Source organism: Emys orbicularis, chromosome 5, assembly GCF_028017835.1.
Source record: "Emys orbicularis isolate rEmyOrb1 chromosome 5, rEmyOrb1.hap1, whole genome shotgun sequence".
In the NCBI taxonomy this organism is placed as follows: Eukaryota; Metazoa; Chordata; order Testudines; family Emydidae; genus Emys; species Emys orbicularis.
The window spans coordinates 120420696-120440026 of record NC_088687.1 but is presented as its reverse complement, the minus strand read 5'-3'; the positions used below and the strand labels follow the sequence as shown (position 1 = coordinate 120440026).

At 41.0% G+C, this 19331-nt stretch overlaps 1 protein-coding gene across 1 annotated transcript in view; it reads left to right on the top strand.

The window, feature by feature from the left end:
* Positions 1–14127, top strand: part of C5H4orf50 (chromosome 5 C4orf50 homolog) — a 79478-nt gene extending 65351 nt beyond the window's left edge. Inside the window, exons 16-18 of the mRNA XM_065404606.1 lie at positions 8106–8236; positions 11413–11466; positions 13858–14127. Of these exons, the coding sequence (XP_065260678.1) occupies positions 8106–8236; positions 11413–11466; positions 13858–14127 (455 nt within the window). The remainder of the gene's footprint in view (positions 1–8105; positions 8237–11412; positions 11467–13857) is intronic.
* Positions 14128–19331: the final 5204 nt, after the last annotated feature.

Below are 19331 nucleotides of genomic sequence, written 5' to 3'. Positions count from 1 at the left end.
AAGGAGTCCCAGAAGGCAGAGTGATTAGAAGGAAGAATGTGTGAATGTGGGGGGCTGGTGAGGCAAAGAGTTAGTGATCCAGGGTTCCATTCCATCCACCCTATCGATAATGCATTGTAAGTGCTCTTTAAACTGTAACATTGTTAATTTTCCAGTGAATCCCCTGCTCATCCAGGGAATGTGTGTTTTGCAATGAGGCTCTTACATGTATTGTGGTAGTTGTATTTATGACACGAACTGTAGTGGCAGATGCTTTGGAGAAACATGCCTGAGCTGCTCTCATACCGTCATTTTCACTGGTCAGAAAATTTTACACTGAGACATCAAATGACAGTTATTTCAGATATTAATGTATTGCACTCTATAATATAGTCTCTATTCCCTTGGTTAGTGTTTTGGGATAATGCTATCAGTTTGGTTTTGGATAAGGACCAATGTGCCCCTTTTAATGGCCAGAAATATTCTGTTTTGGCTTCCCTTATAGATGGATTATTTGCACATTTTAAAAAGCAAATATTGCATAAATGTTAGAACAAAGGAGTTTTTAAATGTTTGTTTGTAGCCTCTCTATATTCTCCTGAGATTTTTTTGCACCCCACGGTTTAGCTTCCTCCCCCCTCTGCCCCCCCCCCCCCCCGGAAACTTTCTGTCCCAGAATCATCAAATTCTTTGTCCCTCTGCAATACCCAGACATGATCTAAAAAAACTATTCTTTAGGTAAATGGAACAGATTATGCAGTATGGACATAGCAATGGGAGGCTTATGTGCAAGGACTCAACTGGCCCTAGCTATGGAAGAACGCCTTGAAAAAAGATGGTCAAAAGAAAGGAACAGATGTTGTCTAGGCAGGGGATTCTCATTCAGTGTGTTTGATTTCCTAGCCATATAGCTGTATAATGAAAAACGCATGTAAAGAACACACATTTTTGATTAATAATCTGGAATATTTTATTAAAATTCAGCAAGATAACTCTTCCCATTTTTGAAAGAAAAAAAGAGAGCTGATGTTCATTACCAGCATATTACTTTTGGACAGCTATGGAGTTCTTTTTTTTTTTTATTTCTCTAAAGGTAGCTTTAACTGCGACAGAAAGCAAACAGAATTAATATTTGATTATTCAATTCATAGTAAACTCTCATTTGATCCCTGTTGCAGATGGGATGGCACTTTGTGTTTAAATAAGATTATTGTAAATCTCCTAATTTTCTTTCCTTTCCAAGAGCGCTTGGGCCTGTTTGTGTGCTCTTTGGAGATTTCGTCCAGACAGGCTTTTGCTTTTTGCAATGGTGTATGACAGTTTGATCTGTCTAAGGGTTTTCTATAGCACCCATCACCTTACAATCTAAGCTCTTAATGGGTTAGATAAGGAAGTAGCATCATTATTAAATTTCTTCTACTTCCTCGCCATTTTCTTTGAGAGAACCAGTGTCTCCAATAGCACAAAGGACTAGAGAACTCACTGCCCTGTACTGTTTCAGTGACGTATCACTCCTTCTATGGGTTATTCCTGTGCAGAGGAAAGAAGTCTTCAAGTTTGCACTCACAGTGTCATTCACCTTGTTTTACGGGCATGAAGGTTGCATTCACCCCACAAACACCAAAAGGGAAAGGACCTGAATCTGTCTAGATCTGCCAGAGGTTGGGAACACGCACACTGTGTGCCAGTGCTGCCACCTACCCTGCCTGTAGGACAACACACCAGGAACACACTCTCTGTTGAGCTTGTGCTCCAGTGGGTTCCTTCCCCAGTGATTGCTTCTGGAACACCTGTCAGAGAGTTTCCACAGTCCAGACAGTATTTATTATGTAGATGAGAATTCCCGGTCAGTTAGGATGCCATCCTCCAGCTTCCAGCTTTCCATATAACTGAACCTAAATCCTGCAGAGGCTTTTGCAGGGGAAATTGGTAATGACACTGCAGAAGTGATGTTCCTATATTCCTTGCCTCCCCTGCCTGCATCTGCTGGTTACTCCTGAGGATATTCTGTGCCAAAAAAAAAAAAAAAATCTGCACCAAAAAAAAAATAAAGATACACAATATTTTATTGTACACAATATTTTAAAATTTTGCAAAATTCTGCAAATTTTATTGTCAAATAAATGTGGAGGGTCCAGCATGGCACTGGAGAGCACAGGCCACTGGCTGCACAGAGGTGGGAGATCATTGTGCAGCTCCTCCCGGGACATGGACTCAGTGGTTAGGCTGCACCCAACCCTGACACAGCGTGAGGACTGGGCCTGCCCCAGAAACACCCCACAGCCCTGCCCCTCTGTGCCAGGTGCATCAGGTGTGAGCAGGCAGGCTCAACACGGAAGGATCTAAGTGTGGAGGGGCTTAGTGTGGGAGGATCCAGGTGTGGGTTGAGAGGGTTATGTGTGGGGCAATCTGGGTGCAGGTCTCTCAGCGGGGGATCCAGGTGCAGGGGGGGGTCTGGATGCACAGTGGCTTGTTGGAGAGTCTAGGTAACAGGGGGTCTGGATGTACAGGGATCCCTCCCCCTGCAGCTGCGGAGAGATGGGTACAGGAAGTAAGGGGGAGAGTTTGCAGAGCTTCCTTAAGCTGGGGGAGAAATCTGGGGGTGGGTATGACCCAGCCCCAGATGCTTTGCAAGGGAAGAGGAAGTCCTGTCCTCCCCAGCCCAGCTGGGACTAGCTGCTGAGCCCAGCGCAGGGTAGGAGCCACCAGCTGGGTCTTCCCCAGTCCCTCCTCCTGCCCCACAGTGATTTACCTCTCTACCGGCTGTCCTGGGCCCTCAAAACATACTGCTGGGGAGGGTTGCATGACCGCTCTTGTGGCTTCCCTTTGCTTCCTTGTCAGTCATTTTTCTGCGGGGAAGCAAATAAATCTGTGGGGGACATAAATTCTGTGCATGTGCAGTGGCGCAGAATTCCCCCAGGAAAAACTGGTTCACAGAGGCATTGGGAATAACTTGGCCCTCACAAATAATCAAGAGTGATGGAGCTGAAACAAGATTTGAGAGAAAAATTTCCTTAGGTCTTTACTGTGTAGCATCTTTTGCTGACAATTCAGGATTCACACATGTTAAGGATGGAAAGAAACTCCTAGATCTGCTGCCCCATTGCAAGGCATGGGGCAGATCCTAAAAGCAGCCCCAATAACTGATTTTGAAATCTATATTTTAGACCACACGGTGCTCTTAAGAATATCATGGTGATCTGTATGTGCAAGGGCTTGGTTGCAGCATGTGGGGAGCTTAGAGGGGTTGACTTAAACATAGACTTAATTTTGATATTTGTGGCACAGATGATGTAAACAGTATGCAGAGATACTGTGTTTTCATTCTTCCAGCTGACCTCTGCGTCATAGCTGCACCATCCATATTATTCTAGATGCTGTCGTGAAAGATGCAAGATAAGAGAGGGAATACGCTGACCTTGCTCTATTGAACTGCCACGCATTGCTCAATCGATAGCTGATTTTGGTGAGGTCAAGTGATAATACCCTGTTAGCCAGTGAAGGCAACAACACTTATCAGGACTAAAGAAAACAATGGTATGAAATAAGGAATAGCCAGTATGCCTCTGGAAAGGGGAAGAAAAGCCCAACCCACCTAAATCTCAGGAGGGTGGTGTGGTGTAGCATGGGACTGGGAATCAAAACTCTCCCATTCTCCTATTGGCTCTCCTTTACTTGGTGTAGGATCTTGAGTAAGGCACTTAACATCTCTGTGCCATAGTACAGAACTGCAAAATGATATGCAATCTTTTAGTCCTAGAGAAGTGCTTTGAGGCTTAGGGTTTGCAAAAAGCTTTGAGATACTTGGATAAAAAAGCACCATATAAGTGTAAATCATTATTATTTGTTATGTACCAACTTCCAGACAGACTTGGGAACAGAATAATAAATCCCTTCCCTACCTCAGTAAGTCTGGCCATGCCCTTTGTAAATTTAGCTTTATATATACAGTCTAGGAGATTTTGCTGATGGAAATGGCTAAGAGAGATTCCAGAAGGACCTTTTCCCCCGGAGAAAAGGGGAGTGTGAGTGATTTATCGTGATATTTTCTCCTGTCTTCTTTATTTTAGGATTGGGGATGTCCAACAACAGAGGAAGGCCATTAGCTCAATGAATTGTAAAACTGGGTTCAGGAAGATTTTATTTTTTTTAAATATGTATTTTAACCTACAGTTGCATTTGATTGGACCTAAATTTTGCCATAGTACAATAACTTTTTATACCTGACTGTACAATGTGTGGGCTCCCAAGGAATAATGACAAGAGAGTGACAGCATAAAGGAACAAGCCAGTAGCCAATAGTGAGGATGAGTAGTTAGATGGATTGATAAGCCCTTTCCATCACACAGACACAGGTTAGCTGAGCAGACAAACACCAGAAGCTAACAAGAAATGCAAAAGTCTGAGCCCTTTTTCTACTTCTACAGAGGCCTTAGTAGAAAGCAGGACTAATTTATAATAGCTAGAGAGAGAGACAATAAATTATATTACACTAATTTACTTTTGTGTTCAGCTTCATATGCACTAGTTAATCAAGTGGTCAAGATGTTATTTTCATAGGGGCCCCCTTCTGGTGAACATAGATATTATGGGCCATGATCTTGGCACCTGTTTTGGGCCCCTCTGCCACCAGAACGGCACAAAAGGACTGGAAGGCTGCTCTAAGTGGGGACATACCAAGAACAGAAGTGGGTATGGATACAATGCACTGCGCTTCAGCAATTCTTGTCAATATAATGGTTCCTTAACTATGTTGGGTATGGGCCAGCAGAAAGGGTATGTCTACACTGCAGTTAGACACCTGCAGCTGGCCCATGCCAGCTGACTCGGGCTTGTAGGATACGGGCTAAGAGGCTGTTTAATTGCGGTATAGACATTTGGGCTCGGGCTGCAGCCTGAGCTCTGGGACCCTCCCCCCTCACAGGCTCCTAGAGCCTGAGCTCCAGCCCGAGCCTGAACATCTACACCACAATTAATTAAATCAACTGCTGTGTAGAAGTACCCAAAATTGCCCTGGGATCAGGGAATTGTGAATGGCTCCTTTGCATTTTTCTCTCTTAGCTGTGCTCAGCACTTACTGGGTGCACCTGAGGATCCAGATCATTCTTCACTTATTACAAAAGGGAACGAACTCCAATTGTTTGTGCAAACGGAACATGCAATAAAAAGCATGCTCCCATAGTTGGTCCTGGACGTGAATACTGTTGTCACTGCCCTGGAGTCATAATTCACACAAATGTACAGACTCTTTCTATTTAATTTATACCACAAAAATATGAAAACAGAGAAAGGTGAAATGTAATAAAGACATCACTACACAGTAGTGCAGCCAGCCTACGGAGCTGAGCGAAATCGATAGGCCAACATCTATGGAAGTACCAAGGTCATGCTTTGGGTAGATTGATGGTGACAGCATTCAGGCGACTGATGCTGCAGTTTTAGGAATAATTTCCTTGAAGCTTGATTTATGCTTTCCCAGGCAGTTGCATCCTTTAAGTATTCAGCTGGTGTATCCTAGAGGTATCTGGGGACAGCAAATAGACGTTTTTTTAAATTTCTTGCCTGGAAATTGGCACGATATGTTTTAGACAAATACTCTTGTGTTTCCTGAAGCACTTCTTATACTAAATTTACTTTCACAAATAAACAGCATTCCACTTGTACACATAGAATATATGCCTGGTTCTGTCTGGCAGCCAACAAAGGTAGGTCTTGTTAACTGTTGGCATCTTTGACCAAATTTTCAAAATGGCCACAACCAGAACACTGAATCTGGTGCCTGCTATTTATGGTCAATGCATGTTTTTAGGCACCCAAAATGATGCCCCCAAATCTTCTTCATTCAGAATTGCAGGCACTAGTTTAATGGCCAGTTTTTTGTCCCCCACCCCTTCTTAAATTTAAAAAGGATAAAGTACAGCCCTGGGGTTAATTCCAGCTCACAACCAAACTCTTCTGTATTTGGGAGGTGTGAACCTTGTGAAAAGATAAGTTCCTGGCCTCAGGGGCCTTGCAGTTTGCTAGACAACTCATAGACAATGATAGATGAGGGGGGGGGGGGAAAGACAACAGTAAATGGGTGATAGAAGAACTATTGTCTATGGTTCTGATTGGGCCTGCTTCTCTGTGCTAGCTGACATCCATTTGCCACAGGCTACTTCATATCACTTAGGATTCCTCTGTGTCATGGGACTCCTCAGCTACCTCTTTTGGAGAGCTCTCCAGCTGCTTTGTGCTGTTTCAGGGCAAAGCAGCCAGAACAGATGCCAAGGATCTAGGCCTGAGTGATTAGATAGGCCTTAAAACTAGCCCTGAAGATCATTGACTCAGATTCAATTTCACACTAATGGGGAAGTGAATTTCAGAGTCAAAGGTAAAACTAGGCTCAGAGTACCCTCTCTTTCAGCTCCTCAGAGTTCAGATATGGGCTTCTAGCTTTAGTGTTTCATATGATCTCATCTGCCCTTCTCTATCTGTACTAAATTAGGCCTTTGAGGGTTAAGTGCAACTGCATTTTTAAGTCCTGCTTTTGCTCCTATGTAAGCACAGAGGAGTTCTGTCATTCATTATTGTGATTGCAGGATCAGCCTTCTCTGATAAATTAATGCACTGAGGGTTTGTCAGCTCTCTTTCTCAGACATTATCAGGTTTGCTGTATATTCTACAATATATTCTTGCTTTTCTCCTTGATATTTCTACTGCTTGACTATTAAATAGGAGTCTCCTTTAACCATTCTTCACTGAAGTAATCAAATGGAGCATGCATGACTCAACAGTTTGATCAAAATGATTACAGACTATGTAGCTTTCAATGTGAGAAGCTAGTTACTGGATATAATTAGGAACAAAGATGAGTAACAAAGCTTTTCTGATTGCCTGAGATAGAGAAATAAGAAGGGAACTTATAGTGATACTACTACTAATAATTAATTATAAAAAAATTAAGCAAATTTTGATAATAAAAACATAGGTCCCAGTTCATCAAAACTCTTAAGCATGTGCTTAAGTTTACAGTGCAACTTGAGAGCTTTTCTGACTAGGGATGAAATTACTCACTTGCTTAAAGTTAAGCATTTGCTTGAAATGCTTTGCTGAATTGGGGCTATAAAGATTAACTCCCTTCCCTCTCTAACCAAGTGAAAAGCAGCAAAGAACCAGCTCCTGCTTAATATTAGTGGGTGTTTTCTGTGCACAAGGAAAGTAAGAATGGGCTCAAAGTACCAACTGCTCCGTTCCACTCAATTGCATGTTTTTCAATAAGGTTGATGATACAGGAATGGAACAGCAATGTGAAAAGTGTTTAACAGTGCAGGAGAGTGGCATTGACTAGTCTATGAGGAGGCCACAATTTGGCCTATAACAATTTTAACCATATTGGTGTGGTGTCAAGAGCTTTCTGAAATTCCAGACTTAGAGTGGTTGCCAGGAAGTGCTGAGTCTGTCATTATCTGACAATGAAATTTCACTTGTTCATAACAGTTGCCCCAGCTGCCTCCGCCCTCCCTGCCCCCCGTTTCTTTCCTCCCTGTGATTGGAGGGCTGTTACCTGGCCACTGCACCTTTAATGGTCCCTTGAAATATGTGTTAACTATTTATACTAAACAATCTGTTTCATCTGTTAATTAGCTGTGACATTGAGTATGTTTCCCAGACCTGAAGAAGAGCTCTGTGTAAGCTCAAAAGCTTGTTTCTCTCATCAACAGAAGTTGGTCCAATAACAGATATTACCTCACCCACCTTGTCTGTCTAATATCCTGGGACCAACACTGCATACAACATTTGTTCATAACAACATTTTAGACTTGGTCAGTTCCATTTTATTTATAATGCCCCATTGAGAGCAACTGGTTCACCTCCCTTTTATTTTGTCCAGGTCTGCAAGCCCATTTGAACTTTGTTCTTAAGGATGTTATTTTTGGAATAAAAGGAGGGACAGACATAGAATGTCAGTGTCCATATACCCTCTAGAATTTATACTATTGAAGGCGTGCACGTGATACCCTGTTCCTGGTTGTTGTTGGAGAGAAAAAGGTTGCTTACCGCTGTTAGGACCATGCTATCTCAATGGTTTAAAAAGCTGTTGGACAGAAACTTCTTGCTGCATTACTTTTATGTTTTCTCTCTAGGACCTCCTGCTCCAGTTGGTTCGGTCTATATTATTAAAGCAGTGGGAAAAAGCAGCTTGATGATTGGCTGGGAGAGACCTGTAGTAGATGAATTAGGATGTAGCAATGGAACTTTCATTACAGGATACAGGGTATGTTTAAATACAAAGTAAAACACTACATAAAATGCTTTATGCCATGATAAATAGGAAACATTTCTTTAATATTCCTGAGTAGTTTTTTTCGCATGCATAATTTTTTTGTTTCAAATACTCAAAGTGTTAATATTTGGATGCTATCTAGTACAGCACATTGATTTGTAAACACTCAATAAAATCCATAAAGTCATTTTTTATTACAAAGTCAGATCTTACACTCTTGTTCAAAGATTATCAACACAAAAGCTACTGAGTTTAATTTAGAAAAAAACCAAGTAGAAATAATATGCTCTCCAGTATTAGTCTTGATATTGCTTAAATATCATAACATTTTTAAATGACATTTAAGAGTATTTCTTTTTCAAGGGTCTAACTAAACTTAAAATTCCCATTTAATGAACCTAGAAATAGTGAGGGGTCATTATTAATTGCAGAAGTTTAGGTTTCAAATTCTTCATTTTGTGTCTTCTGCAATGCTTGTGAAAAGCTCATTGTCTGCACTTCGCAGATACATTAATGGAGCCTGATTCTGCTACACTTACACTGGGTTTGCTGAATATTTCAATATCTGTCTATTGTAGGTATTTTTATAGCCCCCATTACTCACACTCTTTAATGTATTTACCCTCATAACACCCCTGTGAGGTGGCGCAGTGCTATTATCCCCATTTTAGAGATGGGTACAGAGGTACTCTAAGCGACTTGTCTTAATCACATAGGAAATCTGTAGTAGATGAGGGAATTGAACCTGGGTCTCCTAAGTCCTAGGTTACTGGCCTAACCACTGGGTCATCCTTTGAATAGGGCTAGTTGAGAAGTGAAGGACTACTCAACATGAGTAAAGGTATCATAATCTGGCCCATAATAATGAGGGAAATTGATTCTACTTTATTTTTAAGTGAATTTAATTTTTGTACAAGGTGCCAGATTGATAGCCCTGAAGATAGAAATCCTTTATATATCTGCAGAGCAGGTCAGCAGTACAGTGCAGGCTTCTCCAGACCTGGAAGGCAGGTACTTCTCAGGGGAACAGGGTACTTCAGTCTCCACACTCCAGTTCTTTGTTTTTCTCTGGATGCTGAATTGCCACTTGTTGTGATACATTTTGCCTCTCTCTCTAACTCATTTCAGGAGAAGGAAGTTAGCAAGTAGTTTCCCCCTTCATAATTCTAGGGTGCAAATGGCTCTAATCAGAAATATAAAATATGCTAATGCAATAAGAAAAATATTTCATTTGCCATAGTTATACATAGATATACAAGACATTGGTTGTCAATATCATATGATGCTCTGCAATATAACATGCTACCTCAATAAGAACATGTAACATTAATGTGAGTTACATGTCCAGAATAAGGGGTGAATATAATTTCATTATATTTGCCATCATTTGGGGGGGAAAAGATGTTGAACTGTAACCTGGCAAGAATAAACTCAATTAACTATTATCCAATTATTCTAATTGGTATAAATTTGTATCTTTTTTCTTTAAAAAGCTATGAACAACTCCCCTTTGAAGTGACTTTTGGAAAGCCTATTCCATTGTCAATTTGTGATTGTGTAATATATATCATCCCATTTGTACCAATGATTAATGCATTTAAGACCTGTGGCTGTATGGTATATTTTGTTTCTATTTGCTGTAGATAAAATGGTATAATATTAATAATTCTCCTACATCAATTATATGCTTAATCAATTTTTAAAGAGATGCTGTCCCTGCCTTCCCATCTCCCTTACTGTAGTCTCTGTGAGAGTAATAAGTTATCACACATTTCTTTTATTCATGCCTGCACCTGAATTCATGTGTATATATAGGCTGAGCTCACTGATGAATTTTTAAAGGGATGTGATTGCAATCTCCTAACCAAGGACTTGATCATGTCTTATTAAAGACAATGGTAAAACTCCTCTTGATTTCACCAGGAGCAGGTGCAGTCTCCAAAGTACAGTAAGTATATAGTTTGCAGGCTTATGGCAGACATAGGTATATATTTTTATATATGTGGGCTTTACTTGAAACTGCCTTAAATTGTACCTTACATGTGTCATAACTTTAGGGCAGTAGTTTTGGAATGCTATTTACATTTCCCAATTTACTCTTGTGTATGTACTAGACTTTGGAAATTTTGAAAAAAAAGAGAAGATGATTTTTTGTGTAAAGTCTTTGCACTGTGGTACTCCTGCGGGAACTCTGTGGCAAGTGCAAAACAATGCTCCAAACCCTGAAGCCCTTTCTCAGTGTCGTCTTCTGCTGAATAGTCCCTTACTCTTTGAATAGTCCCACTGAAATCAATTACTGCTTGTGATGCATAAGTGTGGCAGAACATGGCTTGTGGTCCTTACTTAGGCTACGTCTACACTGCACTGCAGTGCAGACTATAGAGGTGTGAATTGCAGAGTGCAGCAAATTGTTGCGCTCTAACTGACCTTTGTGTACACTGCTGGAGTGAACTAAAAGGTACCTAGTTCTCCTCAATGTAGTCCTCTTTCAAACAGGACTCTGTTAACACGAACTAGGAACGTTTGAATTTGCACCAGCAGCAACCACATAGGGCAGTTAGTGCACAGTGTGTTAGTGTGCACTGCAATTCACAGCCTCATAATCTGAACAGCAGGGCATTATAAACAAGCCCTTAGTCACTGGTTTCAGTTGGCATTTGCTTGAAAAAGAACTGAGGATCAGATTTGGAAAGGTATTTAGGTGCCTAAAGATGCAGATAGGTACCTAGTAGATTTTCAAAATTGCCTAAGAAGGGTAAGTGCCTAACTCCCATTAAAATCTGGCCCGGAGTAAAATCGGTGCAAAGACTTCAGGATTTGGCCCAATATGTTTAAAGGCCGGAGTTTTTTGGTACACAAGTTACTCTTTCATAGACTAGTGTCAATGGCAGTTACCCATGTGAACACCTTCCACGTTGCCAGCGTCATAGATCTCCTGTGAAATCATTGGCAGAGAGCCAGTACAAGGGTATGTGCCTCTTAATCCACTTAATCAAGTCACCCTAAATGAAATGTAGTAAAATGTAAATCGCTATTGAATAAGCATCTAAAAATTCACAGCTACAGTAGGTAAATTTCCAAATAGCCTCCACAACCTACATTATGTAATTTAAACAAGCTATTTATTTTCTCATTAACCTTTAACTGAACTTTATATTACACTGCAGATATATACAGATGGGGAATTTCACAAATCTGTTATGAGTTCAGCCTGCACTAAGGTAAGCAGAGTTTTTTGTGTGGAAAGATATTATTTGTTATCAGTATTTAATTTGGAGAAACCATTGGGCTGCATAATTTCGTAGACAGTGCAGTGATGGGGGGTATGTTATTTCCTTGATTACAGTGTAATTTTTGAAGATAGTGCTTCTTAGCATCATCCTTTTGCAGCAATATAACTAATAGAAATAATCACCGGATGTTGTGTTAGAGTGAAGAGCAGGAACTTGAAACAAGATAATTGTACCTGGTATTACATATATATCTCCTAAATCATTTGCCTGAAATTCTTTTGAGGATATGGTTGCTTATTTTACCCGGCCTACTGGGTTGCTTATGAGTTGCAAGACACAGCAAGGTCAGTTCCCAGGACATCATATATGCTGCGCATCATCAAGCACACATTAATTCCACCTGGAGTTTCTGTGCTTCTCTCTTATCACCTCTTGAAAATCTGCCATCAGATGCTTTGTGGCTTTTCATAACCACAGGTGAGAATGAGTCAGCTTCCTTCCACCAGCATGATTCCTGGTTAGTCATTTCAACATCGATCATTGGGTTTTAATGCCATCTCATTCCAAGTCAGCTATTGACAGCAATTTCATAGTATCATTTCCTGTTATTACTGAAAGTATACAGAGACTAGCGCTATCATGTTACGCAGCAGAGATTAACTGAACATGTGACTCAAGTAATTTGTTTCATGTAATATCATGCAACATTCAGCCATGCTTTTCATACATGTCTCTCTTTCCAGACATCTTAATTGTCCTTGACTCAGTATGATATTTATAAATAAATATGTGTTTACTGTGTATTTAGTATCCTTGTGTGTTCTGGTGAACACATTGCCTTTAAAAATTAAATAGTATGCTTTTTCTTAAGTGACTGTTAGCCAATATATATATGCTAGCTAGCTGTAGGGCATATCATATTAATATTGTATTATGCCCACCATGTAGTCAGTTATGTTAACTGAATGATCTGTCTTTCCCACAACTCTGTTCACTTTGTTCACATGCGTCAAGAGATATATACTTTGCAAAGCTCAATGTAGCTTTTGGGTTAGCAAATATAAAGTCTGTCAAATGCAAGATACATCTGTTCTATGTCCTAGTACAGGTACCTTCATGAGCAACTGGTTTAAAGTGTAATATCCAAAACAGAGATAAGGAAAGGTACAGAACAAGTTAAGGAACTGGTACAAACTTATGGGTTGGATCTTAAGTGACGTATAAGTTGCTTTCAAATTTATAAGCAACTGTGCTATAAATATAAGTGGTTCGAGGGACATATTTTGAACTACATCTTCTATGTAAGATGAACTACATGCTGTTCAGAAGGATGAACTACAAGCTTCTCAGAAGGATTAGTATAGGATTAGCGCTTTCCTTTCTGTACTGTACTGCTTTGTCTGTAGACAATAAATTTGCAACGTTTGGTTATTTGGTCTTTTAAACATGTTTTGTAATGAACTCCAAGTGTAGTCAATCAATTGGAAATTCTTTTAACAGAACTGATTATGTGGATTAGTTTTTCTTGATCTTCCTGTTTATGTATATACCACATATGTGTAGGTAATATGCATTAGGTAGAGGAGACATTGCTAAATTGCAGAGATATGTGAGAAATTAATTTATAGTGCACCCTTGACTGCCTTGCCTGCACTCTACTCTGAGGACTTATTTCAACATTCCAGACCACTGAGCAACTTCAAACAGCTGCCATTAAAAAACAAAATAAGAAAACAATCTAATAGTTTCTAGCCCTAGAAGGGACTGAGATCACAGACTTGACAACAGTGACGTTTTTAGGAATGGAAAAGCTCTTTTAGTGCTCTTTTTAAGGGTTTTATGACTCCCTCTGAGCCTTTTACAGCTGGGTTCCAGGGCCCACATATGCACCCAGGCAGCCAATAGGTGCTTTGCCCTCCCCCAAAAGGGGAAGATGAGAAGAAGATAGTTTAAAATCTTTCTAAACATGTGTAAAATGTTTTCTTATGTAACATGACATATACAGAATATGTGAATGGGGGGTGGGGATGGTGCAAAGGCTTTCTTGGGATGAGCTTGGGATGACCTGCATTACTCACGAGTGGTTTTGACACTAATAAGTAATGTGAACATCCCAATCTTATGCTGATAAAACCTTTATACCATTTCACCCTGTCCCATTGCCCCCTTATTTTACACGGGCACATGTGCACACACACTGGGCCAAATTCTTTGCAATGTAAACAGGCAAAACTCCATTGAAATCAAAGGAGCTTGTGCCCATTTGTACCAGTGGAAAATTGGCCTAATATGTGTTACATAAAGTTCTATATGAATAGTAGTATTGCTTTAATGTATGACTTAAACTCATTTTAAAATGGAGATCTCCTCTCATTTCAGACTATTTTAGAAAATCTGGATCTTTCTGTGCCATTTCAAATCAGCGTTCAGACTGTTGGTTCTTCTGGTTTGGTTTCTGAGAAGATGAATGTTCAATTTAGTTGTCCTTTAACAAAAAAGGAAGCTTCATCATTTGCCTCTAGTGATTACCCTGAAGACGAAAAGCCTGATGCCAGCTCCCATGAGGTAGCAGCAACTGCATCTGTGTTATCAATGGAAAGTCTTATCCTCTGGTCATTTCTGACTGAATACATTTTACTGTCCTCATGACAAACACCTGTTTACAACTTATCCATGTTTGTGTTTTAATCAGTAGGCACTTGTAATACCAAAGAACCTGTGGGTTATCAGTAATACACTGTACATCAAAGTAGTTCTAGATAAATGAAAAGTATTTTTCTGCTACATTTTTAGTGAAGCATATGATGGCAGTTCATTAATATGTACCTTGCATGCACACATTAGAGTTTCATTGTCTTAGAAAAGGAAATTCGTAATGTAACTGTGGATGGAGGTGCTGCTGGAGCACAGTTGCCAACTTTCATGTGGTAAATAAGCACCCCAACTTTCAGAATAAGCCAAAAATCAAGCTAATCCCATTTCAAAACAAGGCCAAAACAAGCCAATCCCTAAGAACCCCAACACTCTATGTGACTAGATCCCCCCGGCGTGGAGTCTCGGACTGTGGTGGGCCTGCTGTGCACCCCTGACTCTCCCCCCCCCCCCCCCCCCGTGTCCCTGCTTGCTGGGAGCTGATAAAAAAAGAAGCAACAAGCTACAAGCCAAAAACTAGCTAACAAGCAACTTACAAGCCAATTAAGCCAAAAACAAGCCCAATTTCTGCGTTTTTTTGCGGGTTTGGCATGTCTGTGCTGGAGTTAATTTAATGATGAGGAAAACTGGGATTGTGGGTATCTGCAGAGCTAGCTTCTTGTCCCTCCCAACTTTGTGGGGTAAAATTAGCCGATTGGCTTAAAAGTGAGACTGGTTCAGCTCTGGTATTGACCAATAATCTGTAGTGTGGCGATAAGGTGTATCTTGGATCAGTGACTGTGAACAGATAGAATTCACTATACCATAGAGAGGGTTTATTACTAAGGAGCTGTACGAAGGTATTCAGCTATGGGAAAGCACAGCTAGAGAAATTAAGACTGTTAATGTTCAAGGTCCCATGGATTAGAAATATAAGGAACTAAAAGTTTGGAATATTTTGGGAAACACTGTAAGTAAAAGATGCGCAATAGATTTCTATCTCACTGAGGAAGAATGTAGGTAAAAGCATAGTACATTTTGTGCAGAGAGGAGATTAAGGTTGGCCTTGTGGTTAAGGTGTTAGTAGGTTGCAGAGTTTGGATCCAGATTTGGACCTGAATCCAAATTTTCCTAGTGGGTGTTTGTTGTTGGCGTTCCAGCTCAAGGCTAGTGAAACACATATCCCAAACATCAGAAAACTCAGGCTCACCCAGCTCACGAGGGCAGTAAACTGAGGAGTCAGAGACCCTCCCCAAGAATGTCTTGCCTTTCATTCCTAGATGTTGAAATCTGGGGTTGGAAGGGGGTTTTGTTGCGAATCCTTCACATGGCACTATTTGAGACAATAAGCAGCTTACCTTGCTCAGATTTTCCTCCATTCCCTGAACGATTCTGCATTATATATATCCCAGAATGAAAATGGAGGCAAAGTGTGAGTGTGCTGTTGTGTGAACACAGTACACAGCATGCAGGCTAACTCAAATTCAAATACTTTGTCAAAGCAGGTAGCTTGCATAAGCTTTCCTCTTGCTTAAGGGCTATCTTCAGGGCTTCACATAAATATAAGATAATCATGAGAGGTGTGTTAGCTTAAAAGACTATAATGAATTGTGACTTTTTATGAATGCATGACATGATAAGGCATAAGGGCAAGTTTTACAGAATTCAGCATGATTAATTGTTCAGGCATGAACATCCTTTACAAAGTCCCTTTCTTGGTCCTAGCTTTCCTTTAGAATGGGAATCCTCATAGACCAACATCTCTATCAGCTATGTGTGCAAGCGGAGTGCAAATATGATGTACTGTCCAATTTATCCAATCCTCCAATTTATCACTCACAGACCAACATCTCCCTGTATCAGCTATGTATGCACGCTGAGTGCAAATATGATGTACTGTCCATGTCTCCATGTAAATTAAAATGATCACCTAAAAATGTAATGCAAACATCCTCATCTAAAGCTTGAGCTTTCTTTATTTTTCTCCTTTTAGATCGGAAAGATAAAACTGCTCATTTATAACAAATCTTAGGCTGCAGCACACTCAGAGAGAAATCTGATACAGTAGTAGAAACAAAGGAAAACAACCTTCTCATGGGCAGATAAGATAGGGATTTCTTTCTTAGCTTCACTTGCTCAGCCCATTTATGTAGCTGAACAATAATTAAATGGAACTAACCATAGCATTCTGGCCTGTTCTCACTAAACTGGGAGCATGTACTGATGATGTTGGGTCACTCACTTCACATGGTAAATTCTGAATAAGTACTTACAGTGTTTAAGTGAAAATCTGTTTAAATATAAAGTTTATTGTTATGTTCTCATTAAACCAAATCCCTTGGCATCAGCCTCTGATAATTTTTTGCATATGTTAGAACATAAGAATGGCCATACTAGGTCAGACCAATGGTCCACCTAGCCCAGTATCCTGTCTTCCGACAGTAGCCAATGCCAGGTGCCCCAGAGGGAATGAACAGAACAGGTAATCATCAAGTGATCCATCCCCTGTTGTCCACTTCCAGCTTCTGGCAATCAGAGGCTGGGGCACTCAGAAGCATGAGGTTGAAAGCTGACCATCCTGGCTAATACCCATTGATGGACCTATCCTTCATGAACTTATCTAGTTCTTTTTTGAACCCTGCTATAGTTTTGGCCTACACAACATCCCCTGGCAACGAGTTCCACAGGTTGACTGTTCATTGTGTGAAGAAGTACTTCCTTTTGTTTGTTTTAAACCTGCTGCTTATTAATTTCATTGGGTGATCCCTGATTCTTGTGTTATGTGAAGGAGTAAATAACACTTCCTTATTATCTTTCTCCACACAAGTAAAGATTTTATAGACCTCTATCATATCCCTTCTTAGTCATCTCTTTTTGAAGCTGAAAGTCCAAGTCTTTTTAATCTCTCCTCATATGGGAAGCTTTTCCATACCCCTTAGCATTTTTGTTGCCCTTCTCTGTACCTTTGTCAATTCTAATATATCGTTTTTGAGATGGGACGACCAGATCTGCATGCAGTTTTCAAGATGTGGGCGTACCATGGATTTATATAGAGCCATTATATGTTCTGTCTTATTATCTATCCCTTTCCTAATGGTTCCTAACATTCTGTTAGCTTTTTTGACTGCCACTGCACGTTGAGTGAATGTTTTCAGAGAACTATCCACAGTGACTCCAAGATCTTTCTTGAATGGCAGCCGCTAATGTAGACCCCACCATTTCCTATGTATAGTTGTGGTTGTGTTTCCCAATGTACATTACTTCGTTTTTATCAAAATTGACTTTCATCTGCCATTTTTTTGCCCAATTACCCAGTTTTGTGATATCCCTTTGTAACTAGAGATGTAAATATTGGTTAAAAAAATTAACCGGTTAAACGATTAAAATTATATCATTTAACCGGTCAATGGTTAACCGATGTCACTCCCGCGGTGGACCGGCGCGGGGCAGCAGGGGATGGGGTCCCGCTGGCCCGGCATGGCCGGGGCCACTCCAGCACGCCCAGCATGGGCCGGGATACCACCAATCGGCCCAGCCCAGCCCACCCCAGCGCAGCCAGGGCCAGTGTCCCACCGGCAGGACATGGCCAGGACCGGGGTCCCTCCGGCCCACTGGAGCTAGGGTCCTGCTGGCCTCCCCGAGCCCCGCGTCCAGGGCTGGTGTCTCACCGGGGCTGGTGTCCTGCCCGCCATGGCCAGGTGTCCCACTGGCACGGCACAGCGAAGGCCGGGGTCCTGTCAATGCATCCGTCCCGGCCCCGCCATGACCAGCCCTGGGGGTTAATGGTTAAGGTCCGGTTAATGGTAAGCCTAATGCTTTCCAGTTAACCGATTAACCTTTTACATCCCTATTTGTAACTCTTCGCAGTCGGCTTCAGACTTAACTATTGTGACTAATTTTGTACCGTCTGCAAGTTTTGCCAGCTCACTGTTTACCCCTTTTTCCAGATCATTTATGAATATGTTGAACAACACTGGCCCCAATACTGATCCCTAGAGGTCACCACTATTTGCCGCTCTCCATTCTAAAAACTGACCATTTATTCCTACTCTTTGTTTCCTTTTAACCAGTTACTGATCCGTAGGAGGACCTTCCCTCTTATCCTATGACTGCCTACTTTGTTGAAGAGCCTTTGATGAGGGACCTTGTCAAAGGCCTTCTGAAAGTCCAAGTGCACTGTATCCACTGGATCCCCCTTGCCCACATGTTTGTTTGACCCCCTCAAAGAATTTCCATTTATAAAAGCCATGTTGACTCTTCCCCAACAAATTGTGTTCATCTATGCATCTCATAATTCTGTTCTTTACTATAGTTTCAACCAAACTATGACCACTTTCGTCCCAATCCATAACATATGCAGGAAATTTTGTACTCTGCTTGCCTCTAGCCTGTGTTATCAGTCCTTTATACCCATTAGCATTAAAGTCACTCACAATATTTTAGCTGCTTGCCATTTTTGGTTTAGTACTTGAAGCTTTCGAAGATGGTGAAGTTCGAAGCTTTCAAAGGTGTACAATATATATATAGTACAAATATATACAGTACAAATTTTAAATGAACCAAATGGTACCATAGAATCTGTATGGATAGAAATGTCATGCTTGACTAAGAATATAGCAGTAGGGATACACTACCAACCACCTGACCAGGATAGTGATGGTGACTGTGAAGTGCTCCAGGAGATTAAAGAGGCTATAAAAATATTGAACTCAATAATAATGGGGCATTTCAACTATCCCCATATTGCCTGGGTACATGTCACCTCAGGAAAGGATGCAGAGATAAAGTTTCTTGACACTATAAATGACTGTTTCTTGGAGCAGCTAGTCCTGGAATCCACAAGAGAAGAGGCAATTCTTGATTTAGTCCTAAGTGGAGCACAGAATCTGGTCCAAGAGGCGAATGTAGCAGAACCAGAAACAGAGTCAAGAGTCAAGCCAAGGGTCGGAGATGGAGTCAGAAGTCAAGCCAAAGGTTGGAGTCAGCATCTGTTGCCATGGGTGGGGGCATATAAGTAGGGATTTGGAACAGGATGGGACAAGTTTCTGAGACAACTTCCTGTGCCTTCTTTCTGGCTTAAATAGTGAGTCTGAGCCAATCAGAGAAGCTGGATATCTCTTCCAATCCAGAGCTTCATAGGCAGTGCCTCTGGTGAGCTAGGGTCCACTAGCCCACCCTCCTCCTGGTACCAATATGCTAATGAATGGTGGCTGCAATCTGAG